General features: G+C 42.3%; 1 protein-coding gene across 1 annotated transcript in view; it reads right to left on the reverse strand.

Annotated features, from left to right (window-relative positions):
• The window catches only part of LOC114553756 (cyclin-dependent kinase 18-like), a 63057-nt gene that overhangs the window by 22362 nt on the left and 26238 nt on the right, over positions 1–14457 (reverse strand). Inside the window, exon 2 of the mRNA XM_028575095.1 lies at positions 11408–11543. Coding sequence (XP_028430896.1) covers positions 11408–11525 — 118 coding nt within the window. The 5' untranslated portion in view covers positions 11526–11543. The remainder of the gene's footprint in view (positions 1–11407; positions 11544–14457) is intronic.

Here is a 14457-nt window from a genome sequence, read left to right on the forward strand (position 1 = left end):
TCGATCTACCGGTCAGTTTTCGTTCCTACCCTCACCTATGGTCATGAAGGCTGGGTCATGACCGAAAGAACGAGATCCAGGGTACAAGCGGCTGAAATGGGTTTCCTCAGGAGGGTGGCTGGCGTCTCCCTTAGAGATAGGGTGAGAAGCTCACTCATCCGTGAGGAGCTCGGAGTAGAGCCGCTGCTCTTTGCGTCGAAAAGGAGCCAGTTGAGGTGGTTCGGGCATCTGGTAAGGATGCCCCTGGGGGCGCCCCCTAGGGAGGTGTTCCAGGCACGTCCAGCTGGGAGGAGGCCTCGGGGAAGACCCAGGACTAGGTGGAGGGATTATATCTCCAACCTGGCCTGGGAACGCCTCGGGATCCCCCAGTCGGAGCTGGTTAATGTTGCTCGGGAAAGGGAAGTTTGGGGTCCCCTGCTGGAGCTGCTCCCCCCGCGACCCGACACCGGATAAGCGGACGAAGATGGATGGATAGATGGATGGATATACAAAACTGAGGTAGATTGAAGGGAACAGTGGTGCTTTACCTGTAAAAGTGAACAGGAATGTGTTTTGGATAACAGCCAGTCCACATAACCAAGATGAGAAAATCTCACCTGCATGGTAATACATGCTTTGTGCACTTTGTGCAACTGTGCGCCAGATGGTTATGATAATTTGAAGACTCACTGAATAACTTTTGATTTGTTATTCCTTTAATCAGGATGTGTCTCTGCAGAGACACTTCTCTGATGAAGAAGCTCTCAGAGCTCTTAGAGCGCTGATGTGTCACAGTGGCTTATGTGATTACTCTCGTGTTTGTATGGGAGGGAGCTCAGCTCAAAGCAAAACAGCTTTTAATGCACTAATATGTGGAAAGCGAACAAGGGGATTGTGCCTAATGTAAAATATTGGTGGTTAGTCAGGCAGTAAGTACCGGCTACCTAACCCCTAACCCTAACCCTGACCCATTTGGGCAGTGGGCAGTCTGACTCAATGACCAATCTGACTGGTGGAGTGCAACTCCTTGAATAGCAAATCAGTGCACTTATGTTAAAACACTCACCGGAAATGATGAGCGGGATGAGCGTGACGAACGCCTCCCAAAATCTGCCAAAAATCTTTCAAACTGACCGAAAAAAACAAACAGATTCAGCAACTGCACGGCCTATTTCTCTATTAAAATGTTTTCAGAAACACTTTTCAGTGAACTATTTTAGTACAATATGAGATCGTATTCCGAACGAGCCGGCAGTATGGTATTAGGTTGGTTTTGAAATTCAGGAGAAGCCAGACCCACGTGACGCGTTCATCATTTCCGGTTTTCATTTTTTGGGCGACAAAACAGCTTAGCGCCACCTGCTGTTATGGAGACGAATAACGTCTCGTGCACGAGCAGAACGTACGCTCAAGTCGGCGTCACTTCGGTGTGTTCGGAGGCACTTTTTGGACCAACTCGGGGAACCCAATGATCAGACCGACTGGTGAGTTGGTGTGTCAGAGCCTTAAGGACAACGACTCAAACACAGACACACACCCTCAGAGTCTACCTGCGTTTGTATGCAACGCATTCTCATGAACGGGTTCGTATGATATGGTACGAAAACTTACGAACAACAATTCGAATGATATCCTACCTAATTACTGCCAGCTGTTCACAAGACAATTGGTCAGTTAACCCGTTTAGGCCTAAAACGCCTGCTAAAAAAGGCCTTTTTTGCCTAAGTACTTTTCTGTAACCCCCTCCCAAAACCTAAGGGTTTCCAGAAATATTTGTCAAAATTTGTCAAAGCCTACTAAAATCTTAATTTCTCAGGCTCTATAGCAGATAAAAACATGGAATAAAAAGCATTTCAGAGCTTACTTCTTTGGCTTTCAACTTGACTGACTTGCTTGGCCATAATCTTCAAATGCATTTAAAAAAAATCTATAAACAACAAACATATCAAGAATATTTTGAAAATCAGTACAGATCCGTTTTTATTTCATTATTTCATACTTTTGAGGTACCAAAGTGACAAGTGAACATCACTGATACAAAGTTATAGAAAAAAACCCAAAACAGAGGGTTACTTCTTCTTTACATAACAATTACATATTAATTTTGTTTCTTGTATTATTTGGATCGAACTTTGGAAAAAAGCATCTAAGAAATTATAACAAAATCCCTATGCATCTCTGTCACTCACCCCAAGAATATTTCAGCCAATCACAGTACATATAATTGGCCATGTGCCTTGAAAAAGACGACACCGCTCAAAATGATGCAGATGCGTGATCAGGTCTTAAAGGTAAACACACACATGTGTGAAGTGGATTTTAATTAGCTGTCTTTAAAATCAAAATGTAGCTAGAGAAGAAAACTGTGAGCCGGTTACAGAGTTGCAGTTAAGTTTCCCGGGACACGAAACACCCATTTCTTGATTGTTTTCCCCTTATTGCCACACAACACGAAGACACAAACTCCACTCCGACATTGGAAAGCCGTGTTTTACGGACTTTTACAGCAGCTGTCAATGTGATGCATACAGTAATAAATATGTGGAATACATACAAATTACAGTGCTTTACCTTTCATAGCTGTAGAGTACAAGCCAAAATTTTGGACCCACCTTCTCATTCAATGCGTTTCTTTATTTTCATGACTATTTACATTGTAGATTCTCAATGAAGGCATCAAAACTATGAATGAACACATATGGAATTATGTACTTCACAAAAAAAGTGTGAAATAACTGAAAACATGTCTTATATTTTAGATTCTTCAAAGAAGCCACCCTTTGCTTTTTTATTAATAAGGGAAATAATTCCACTAATTAACCCTGACGAGGCACACCTGTGAAGGTAAAACCATTTCAGGTGACTACCTCATGAAGCTCATTGAGAGAACACCAAGGGTTTGCAGAGTTATCAAAAAAAGCAAAGAGTGGCTACTTTGAAGAATCTAAAATATAAGACATGTTTTCAGTTATTTCACACTTTTTTGTTAAGTACATAATTCCATATGTGTTCATTCATAGTTTTGATGCCTTCAGTGAGAATCTACAATGTAAATAGTCATGAAAATAAAGAAACCCATTGAATGAGAAGGTGTGTCCAAACTTTTGGCCTGTACTGTATGTACGAATGGTTCATGAGAATCTAAAAAAAGATTCCCTTCTGACTAGACCAGTGCTAATGAAATGGTATGTGTATTTGTGTGTTGCTGTATCTTATGTGTGTAGTTGTGTGTATGTGCAGCCTTAAGGGATGCTAATTAGTTCATCGTGCTCAGTGATCAGAGACTGATTGACTGCTCTTGTTTTTAAATGCGAGAAATGATATGTGTGTGTGTGTGTGTGTGTGTGTGTGTGTGTGTGTGTGTGTGTGTGTGTGTGTGTGTGTGTGTGTGTGTGTGTGTGTGTGTGTGTGTGTGTGCGTGCATCAGCTGTGTTGCTATTAGCGCAAAATAAAACATGCATGGGAGCAGAGCAATGAGTATTGAAAACCTTTCAATGCCAAATAGAGGGTGACAATTTTTTGGGATGGGAATCAATTTCACTGTTTGTAACGTATTCGGGACAGAATAGAGCGGAGAAATCAACGGGAGCGAGCGGGAGCCAGAGATTAAAATAAAAAAATGACGCTGCAATGTGGTGTTGTGTTCGCCCAAAGATTGCGAGGCATTTCGTTTTAGAAAAGAGAACCACTAACAACTCCCAATACGTATAATACCTAACCCCCCAGCAGTGAGAGACCAACGGCTCTGCTCTGCAGCGCTGCATTCACACACACACACACACACACACACACACACACACACACACACACACACACACACACACACACACACACACACACACACACACAAAACATCAGCGCTGCAGAGCAGAGGAGCTGCTCTCGCTCCCTCTGGGCTTTGCCATCAATCCAGAGCCATCACTGCAGCTGTGCACACACACACACACACACACACACACACACACAGAAACACACACACACAGACACAGACACACACACACACAGACACACACACAGACATAGACACAGACACAGACACAGACACAGACACAGACACACACAAAGACAGACACAGAGACACACACACACACACACACACACACACACACACACACACAGAGACACACACACACAGACACACACACAGACAGAGACATAAAGACACACAAAGACACACATACACAGACAGATACAGACACACACACACACACACACACACACACACACACACAGACACAGACACAGACACAGACACAGACACACACACACACACACACACACACACACAGACATAGACACACACACACACACACACACACACACACACACACAGACACAGACACACAGACATAGACACACACACAGACACAGACACACACAGACACACACACAAAGACATAGACACAGACACACACACACACACACACACACACACAGACACACACTTAAATGTGTATATCTTTAGACAACATAGGGAACAAACAGGAGCTGGAAGGGATTCGGGAGTCTTTCTCTCGGGATCAATATCTTTCCCGTGGTACAGTAGTTGAGTTTAGCCAGAAAAAGAGAGCATCATTCGGCTTAAGTTTAGGCACCAAAACGACTAGTTAAGTTTAGGAAAAATATCGTGATTAAAACACTCCTTGGCTGAAAATATTTAGTTTTCGCCCAAAGTGAACTCCGCTCTCCGGCTTGAGCGTTTCGTTGTTTGATGTTGACACCATGCTGTGCTGTTACATGTTGAGATTACTTTCCATTGGATATTGAAGTTCCTAAATCAGTGTTTTTGACATGAATGGCCGAGTGGCACTATCCATGGTGTTGAAAGGGGAATCTAATTCCTGCCTGTTTTATTTTGTAGTGCATGAACAAAAAAGATGCTAGTAGGCATATTCCGCTTATTAAATTTTATGTAACATTTATAAGATAACTTTGCATTTCTTGCCTAGAGCGAGATAAGACTATTGATGCCACACTAGAGCTTGAAGGGATTAGTTAGTTTACTCAAAACAGGCGGGGAAACAGCTAGATACAGATCCACCTACCTGCACTCGCTAAATAACATGTCTGGTTTGTTTAATCTGTACACAAACAGAACAGTTAAAATGATGATCAACTCTGCAATCAAGCAATTTATCAGATTTTTCAAAATGTCAAATAATATAACATAACAAACCTGGATGATAAATGCTGTGCATACTAAACAAGACGTAGACGTAGTCTTCAGCCATGCTAGTTTGTGGTATAACATATAGCCTACCACACCCTTAATATTCGCCGGAAAATGTCAGCTGTCTAAACGGCAGTATATGCTGTGCATCGCGCTGTAGGAGCACGATATAATCCCTCACATGTGAGGAGAGGAAGATAGAAAAAATAAATGAGCTTAGAGAGGAGAGTAAACATCTGCTGGGTTTGGGGTCAAACGCTCGGCCTCCTTTCTACTTCACTCAGCTCTTTAGCTCCATTTCCTTGTCCTCTTCCTCTCTCTCTCTCTCTCTGTCTCTGTCTGGTTACCTCTTTCCTGACATTCAGGAGGAGACAGTGACGCAGACAGATGTACTTTGAGGGGTTAAACTACATATCCAGCTGCGTCACTCTTCACACAGAGGCAGGGGCTTTAGTTCAACAAGTCCTCTGAAACCATATGAGGCTAAGGCCCCTATCTTACACCGGGCGCAGCACAAAGCCCGAAGCAAGTGTCTTTGCTAGTTTTAGACCGACGCAGTTGTCAATTTCCCCTCCAGCTCCCAAGTCGTTTGAATAGCAAATGCACCTTCCCCTCTCTGTGGCCCAGTGTGACATCATGGGAGCGCCGTAAGCTGCAGTCTTCTCCTGAACAGAGGTGGAGCTAATGAGGAAAGGCTACCGACTTTGCCATTTCTACGGACTAGAAGAAGAAGAAAAAGGTAAACAACGGCAGAGCTGGCAGCAGCATTGACGACAATGCTTCGATCTGATTGGATGATCTACTTGGTGGGATCGAGCCTTTCATTCACCATAAAAGAGCTCATCTTAACTAAGGCTGTCAACGAATATTCTAAATTCGAATATATATTCGAATAGTTTTAAAAAAAACGAATTTCGAAGGTGAAAATTAATATTCGAATTTAAAAAAAAAACGCTGGCGGTAGAAGAGGCTGTCTGGCTGTCTGCTCTGCTAGCGCGCCTGAAAGCCGTTACATACCGGATGCAGCCCAGCTGGCGCGTACACATGTGACATCATGAGATCTCCGTGACTATTTATACCTGCGCTGGTGGTGGAGACACTAGCTGCAGTCTTCTCATGAACAGAGGTGGCGCTAATGAGCAAAGGCTACCGACACTGCTGTTTCTACGGACTAGAAGAAGAAGAAAAAGGTAAACAACGGCAGAACTGGCAGCAGCGTTGACCTCAATGCTTCGATTTGATTGGATGACCTACTTCGTCGGATCCAGCCTTTCGTTCACCATAAAAGATCTCATGTTAACCCGGTGAGTTTACACGAGAGACCTGCAGTCACTCTGGGAGTCCTGGCATCCGGTTGTTGGCGAACTCGTTCAGGCTCGTGTTTCCTCTGTAAAAAAGAGCCGTGTGCGACCTCGGCTCGGCCGGATATTGCATCATTTTGACGTGACGATGTCGCGCGCCACCTTGGATGTACGCGCAACCAGATGTTCGAATAGTTCAAATATTCTGTGTTTTTTTAGAGGGAATATTCAAACGTCATTTTTGAGCAATTTTGACAGCCTTAACTTAACCCGGTAAGTTTACCAGAGAGACTTGCAGTCACTCTGAGAGTCCTGGCATCACGTTGTCCTCGAGCTCATCTGTGCTTCCGGTTTTCTCTTTGTTGCGCGCCGCTGAAGAAAACCGAGTGGTGCACGGGCTCTGGTCGCGCACTCAAAATCCTGCCGCGGCAGCGAGATCTACGTCATTTTGACGTCACATTGGCAAGCGCGAGCTCGGCTACGGCGACTGTAAAAAGGCCTTTAGACATCTTTTCCTTTCTTTCTTTCCACTTGATTTACTTCTCTCCTTCTATTGACTTTAATGCATTAAATACAAATATGAAGCTTCACATGTAAGCTTAATGCTGCGTTCCAGGCAACTCGTGTTTTCACAACCTTCTACCAGTGAAAGTGTCCTGGAACGCCAGTCAAACCTGTAACTTACTACCCGTGAACTCGTACCAGATCGCTGTACTCCCAGTTACAGTTTTTGACGTCACACACGCATAAACAACAACGCCGACCCCCGTTGAGGCTGTACAGACGCCGTTTAATAACAGTGATAAGTAGAAATAAATAGACATAAATAGGCAACGTAAAGTAACCTAGATAGCTAACGTCAACGTTAGGTAGCTGCTAGCTAGAAGGGTTTGTGGTGACTTTGCCTGGAACGATACCAACTCGCGAGTCGTGACTTGAAGTCGTAACTTCCGGGCTAAAAACTGTGTCTGGAACGCAGCAAAATTTCCCACCTTAAAGCAAAGCATGAAGCATGAACAACAACGCATCCTGATGAAAGCTCTGAGATCTAAAAAAGGTGCATAATCTTTTCATGCAATTCATTGTTACTGCATCTCTTTGTACTATCTTCACAATCAAACTCTGCATGCATACATACATAACGCAGAGACACTCGAATGCGTAATTCTGAATGCATTTAGTTCCTTTGCATTATCTACCCCTTCTTATCCCACCATTTCTCTTTGAAGCGTGCTGATCCTCTGTGGCTAAGGTCCAGTCGTGGTACCAGCCATAGCTGGAAAAGCCCTGGTTAATGTGTGAGGTTCTGCTACAGACATGAATAGAAGGGAGGAAGGCCTTTGTGTTTGGTATTAAAAGCCAGAATGAGATTGCAGTTTGTGCTCTATTAATAGACATAAGCTGTTCATTCATACATGGACCAAAAGACACTAGGAAGTAGAGGAGCTCAAGCTTCAGGACTTTGAACATGCTTAATTAAACAATGGGTTATTACGCCCGCCGAGGAGGCCATGTTTTTGGCTCAGTTGATCTGTTATTTTGTCAGGATTATGGAAAGAGTATGCCTTTCACTAGGGGTGGGAATCACCAGAGGCCTCACAATACAATATCATCACAATACCTTTGTCACGATACGATATCATTGCGATTTTAAACATATTGAAATGTTCTGCGATATATTGCAATGTATTACCTTTTTTTTAAATGATGTACCCAAAGGAAAATGTTTTATCTAAAAAGATGCATTTCTCTGCTTGTTCATCTCACTTCAATTTTATTGTTGCAAAATGGGATTGTGTCAAGCAGACAAACTGACCTACACATACAGTACAGGCCAAAGGTCTCTCATTCAATGCGTTTCCTTTTTATTTTCATGACTATTTACATTGTAGATTCTCACTGAAGGCATCAAAACTATGAATGAACACATATGGAATTATGTACTTAACAAAAAAGTGTGAAATAACTGAAAACATGTCTTATATTTTAGATTATTCAAAGTAGCCACCCTTTGCTTTTTTATTAATAAGGGAAATAATTCCACTAATGAACCCTGACAAAGCACACCTGTGAAGGTAAAACCATTTCACGTGACTACCTCATGAAGCTCATTGAGAGAACACCAAGGGTTTGCAGAGTTATCAAAAAAAGCAAAGGGTGGCTACTTTGAAGAATCTAAAATATAAGACATGTTTTCAGTTATTTCACACTTTTTTGTTAAGTACATAATTCCATATGTGTTCATTCATAGTTTTGATGCCTTCAGTGAGAATCTACAATGTAAATAGTCATGGAAATAAAGAAACACATTGAATGAGAAGGTGTGTCCAAACTTTTGGCCTGTATTGTATATAATAATAGATCGATACTTGGCGTCTGTGTATCGATAAAGTATTGCCACGAAAAATATCGTGATACTATGTTGTATCGATTTTTTCCCCCCACCACTACTATTCATTGGGCGGATACATTTGTTTTTCACTGGTGTTGAAGCCATTACACTGATTTGTGTTTAATGATTTATCTTATCATTTTCATGTTATTTATGTTGTTTGTAGTCATGCCGACACCTATGTATCAAATGATGCAGATCATGCTTACTTATCATGTTTACGTGTTCTTTATGATGATGACAGGATGATGACGTCAGGGGGTGTAAACTTGGTATGTAGACGTAACCTGTCTGGGACAGGTGGGGGTGTGTGTGCTCGGCTAGAGAGCGGAAGTAATTAAATTTCTAATAAACAAATTTTCAACCGCGTTCTTGTGAGACAAGCGGTTTTATAGTATTACCGTTACATTAAGCTGACGAGCCAGATAGTTTTGTTAACGCAATCATCTGAGAAGCCGTCAATGGAATCTGTTTGGGAAAGGGCGGGCACTTTTCAAAAAAAAATACCTCGCAGGTGATTGGTTGAACCATCTGTCCACCACGTTCGCCATTGTTGTTTTGAACAACGGGCGGCGGTCACACACACGTTCACTGCAGGTGCCTTGAAATCAACGGTAGCTCCCCTGGATGCTGATTGGTTCGGTTCCCTGCTGTTCGGACACAAATGCAAAAGCCTGGCAAGATGGATTTTAGTGTGATATGTTATTTTGCGATTATCTCGTGATTTCGTGAGAATACAGCTGCCATGCAAGGTAAGCGTTACACAGCGTCACCCTCAAATTGCGCTCTATGCAAAGTGTAATAGCCAGTTCTTCTAGTATAGAGTTAAGAGTCACGATAACGGTAACCTGTGGCTGGCTATGAGTTTTTAAGTTCTTGCTGTGCTGTGGTTGATGATGTGGAGGTCATGTTATGTGCTATGCTTGGTTTGCCTGTACACTGGCATTGCCAGACCTGCTTCCACAGCGCTGCGGAGGAGGGTCTGGCTAGTCCACACAGCAATCCGGGATGGGAGAAAAACATGCTCTGGTTTATTGGCATTTCTTTAAACCAATCACAACCGTCGTGGGCGGTGCTAAGACCAATGTTGCCTCTGCAAAATAGCCTCAAGAAGGAACTTGTTTTGGTGGAACGTGTGTACGTTCAAAAGTAGTTTTAGTCGTGCAACAGAAAACTCAGATTGGACAGATAGTCTAACTAGCTGTCTGGATTCACCCTGCAGAGATCTGAGGAGCAGTTAACCATAGTCCTCACCAATCCACCGGACACAGAGAAAGCGGTTGGTACCAGACATCCCAACAGATTCTCACTCCCATCTCGTAAAATTCGTCAGGTGCCTTTTTCGTTGTTATTGACGCCAAAAGTCTCCTTTAGCGTCATATAACGCGCTTTTTCTAAACGCGCTTGGCCGGGAGTATTGGCGTCACTTTTTGACTCAGTTATGTCAAGGAAAGGGTCGTGGGTGGGCTTACGTTTCTGTGACACACGGGAAGAACGGGACATTGGGTTTAGGAAAAGAAGAAAGCGACTTTAGGAAACATGACACATGGGACACGATCCCTGGTCTCCTGGGTGAAAGTCCTGTGTTGTTTGACCCATCCACTCCCCCCCAACCAACCTCCCTATGCGGAATTTCGGCCTTTCATACTACTCGCTACCGTAGTCGCTCTTAGTGTTATGTCATCTTCATACCCCGTGTAGCTGCTTTTTTTGTCGACTAACATTCATAGTCGACTACCACTTATAGGATTTTGTCGACTAATCGATTAGTTGATTTAATTGACAGAGCTTTGCGCTTTGAGAGGTGGTTAAGACTAGAAAAGCACAATATAAATGTAGTTAATTAACCATCTGTAAAACTGAGTTTCTCCACAATTAATCCTGCAAAAGCACCACTTTAAATCTTGTGTTTACCATAAATGTGCTCAGGAGTTTCTTGGAAATGAGTAATTAAGCATGAATTAGCACAAAAAATGACTAATGGACTAAAGAAATCTTAGTCGACTAAGCAAAACGACCGATTAGTCGACTAATCGACTAAGATGTGGCAGCCCTAACAAACACGCTGAAGGGAGCTTCTTTCATCACTTCAGACGCTGACAGCCACTGTCCAAATGTCCATATTTTACGAGTTCGGAGTGTGAACGGGATGGACATCCGGCCGAATTTCCGACAGCACCTGAACAATCCCGGAAATGAAATTACCTGTACAATAAAGATGCTGTGTTCATGATGTAATTTCAGTCCAAGCATTTGATAGTACAATAATAAAGTGTTTTACAGATTTGCATATCATAGTAGATTGGACTATTTAGAAACGGGGAGCGGGAACAGTTTTAAAGGGAGCGACTCATATGGCCCGGTTACCAAAACAAAGAACAGAGAGGCTCAGATTTCAAGACACAAAGATGGAGTGTGACTTCATTCTCTGCTCAGGATGCCATTACTCCACTAAATCTTTACATAGCCAATAGTTGTTGCTATATAAATGTTCTGTAAGTTGTATATATAGAAGAGTATATCTTTGAGTTATGAAGAGTTATGTGAGGAAAATGGGGTTCTTACCCTGAGTGTGCCGTATGTTGAACTGGTTTATCTGCTCAGTGAACTCGTTCTCCTCAATGGTCTCAGTGCGAGGAACAGAAAGAGAGAAACGCCTCTTAAAGTTCTTCATCTTGTTCATGTTGCTGAGGAATACACTCTGGGATAGAAAAAAGAGACAAAGAGGGAGAGATTGACATACACCAAAATAAATACAATCAATATTCCAATCCATTGATGAATAAAGTTTATGCATAAACAGTCTTTAAGTTCCCCCAGCCTGCCTATGGTCCCCCAGTGGCTAGAAATGGTGATAGGTGTAAACCGAGCCCTGGGTATCCTGCTCTGCCTTTGAGAAAATGAAAGCTCAGATGGACCAATCAGGAATCTTCTCCTTATGAGGTCATAAGGGGAAAGGTTACCTCCCCTTTCTCTGCTTTGCACAGCCAGATAATTTGGCCCCCCCATGAGAGAGAGAGACATCATTGCTTTCAAACGAGCACATCCTAAGGAAAGCTCATTGCGGGACTGGCTCTAGTGGCTGTAATTCTGTACCAAGGCTGAATTTCGGGAAAGAGACTTCAGATACAGTATTAGGGGACCACTAAGGTCTATATAAAAGAGACTTCAGATACAGTATTAGGGGACCACTAAGGTCTATATAAAAGAGACTTCAGATACAGTATTAGGGGACCACTAAGGTCTATATAAAAGAGACTTCAGATACAGTATTAGGGGACCACTAAGGTCTATATAAAAGCATCCAAAAAGCAGCATGTCATAGGACTTTTAAAGAATTTGTTTTTTTTACATATAACCAAGATTTTGAAAAAAAATTTTATTATGTACAAAACGTAGTATACCATATATCAAAGAAAATTAAGTTGAAATGCTTCGTGACACAAGCTGCAGTGGGTGTTGTGCCGCTTGAACAAAGACAGTTTTTTGTGTCATCTGTAATGAGGCAGTGGTCACTTTCTTGCACTCATCCTTTTGTTCTCTTTTTCTCTCGGTTTGTGTGCTTCAGAGATTGGTGTAATGGGGTCTCCATGATTTTTTATACTGACACGGATTTTTACATATATGCGTGTGTCTGTGGTTCTGCTCATTACTGGGAAAGGCTCGGAGATGTGTAGACTCGCTGCCTCTCGAAATATGACGAAAAAATCTTTTAAACTGACTATTTTTGATCTAAAATGAAGACAGATTCAGCAACTGCAGCTTATATCTCACATAAAATGTTTAAAAACGAGAGAAAGTTTCCAAACGAGTCGGATTTGAAATTCGGTAGCCGGCTTGTGAAGTGCAGCCATTGTGATTGTGGGGGGGTAGCCTGCTTTCTTTGCTTGTCAGTGGTCACTGAAGAGAAATAGATAATTGCTAGTGGCGAAATCATCAAGCATCCAACGCTGGAAAAGCAAGGCCACCTCTGCAGTCAATAAATCATCACAGTTGTGGCCGGGTTGGCTCAGCGGGTAGAGCTGGCGCACATAAACATAGAGGTTTATGTCTCGACGCAGAGGTCCAGGGTTGGAATCCGACCTGTGATGATTTCCTGCATGTCTTCCCTCTCTCTCTCTCTCTCCCCTTTCTCACCTAGCTGTCCTGTCAATTAAAGGCGGAAAAGCCCAAATTGTAATAGATAAATAAATGTAATAACCTTTGCTTGTTTACAACAAAAACCAGGCCCCACAAGGCACCTTTAATCAGGCCATATTAGGTTTTGTCATAAATAGGTAGTTTAAGTGGAAGCGTTGGTACCACTTTACTTGATGGTATCGACATAATCGTGACATGACACTGTCATGAACGTGTCATAAACCTTATAAACAAGTCATAAACGTCTGTCATTATGTGCCATTTGGATTTTGTCATGACAAGTTGACACTGTTTGGGTCGTATTGATTATGACAACTTGACATTAATCAATGTGACATTACCAGAAGTTTGTCTTGGTCATGGCAGGTTGACATTACATTTCTTTGGAGTGTCCTTATTAAGACAACTTGACATTAAACAGGATGACATTATGTCAAGTTGTCATGACAAAGACAACCCAAACAATGTCAACTTGTCATGACAAAAACTGAATGACACTTAATGACAGACATTTATGACTTGTTTATAATGTTTAGGACACGTTCATGGCAGTGTCATGTCACGATTATGACAATGTTATGTCACGATTATGTCGATACCTTCAAGTAAAGCGTTACTGAATCGTTAAATAATTGTGAAATCAGATTAAGGCACCAAACATTTATGCACTTTCATTTCTACAGTAGAGGTAAAATATACCTGTATACATTGTGATATATTGTGTGAGATATGCACAAATGGCTGGGAGCTCAGGGAAAAAAATTCAAGGCATTCTCCGAGCCAGAGAAGTGTGGGTGGCAGCCATAAATTAAACAGCGAGTGGAGGCAGCAGCTCAAAAGGTTGACAGGGGATTCAAGCAATCCCCGGATCAGTACAGAGAAAAGGTGGATTTCTAATTACGAAAAAGGAGAACCCCTTTTAGAAATCAATCAAATTCAGCTCATATACGACTCTTTGATGGATGGGAAACACGCTTCTGGTTGAAGAAAAGAGAAAAGCAATAGTCACAGCAGAGATGACAACCTTTTTAAATGCCGTTAATAGCGCACAATCATATTCAACGAGCAGCTGAAGCAGCAACTGAGCCCTTAGCTTCGTATTTCTAGAGCTGGAAAATGCTTTTGGCCCAGTAGTGTGCAATTTCATCTGTCAGTAAAAGGTGCAATTACCATCTATTTCGAACACATACAGATATCTTAGCAGCCATCATTTGCTGCAGCGTGGTAGGAGCTTTCTTCCAGCTCAATGTGGATATTCAGACAGTGACACTAAATGATAACATTGTCATTTGTCTGACAATCAGTTGACAGTATACATTTAGGGAACTGGTGATCAGATAAAGCAGATTAAAGGGTTAAATAGAGGAGGAAAGAGACAAATCCACACCACATAGGCTTGCTAAAGTGCCTCTGTGTTTGTGGTTGCTTGTTGATGTTGTTCTCTTTGAGAATTCGTCAGGGAGCCTTTGTGAAGG

This window comes from Perca flavescens, chromosome 4 (genome assembly GCF_004354835.1).
Source record: "Perca flavescens isolate YP-PL-M2 chromosome 4, PFLA_1.0, whole genome shotgun sequence".
Lineage (NCBI taxonomy): Eukaryota > Metazoa > Chordata > Actinopteri > Perciformes > Percidae > Perca > Perca flavescens.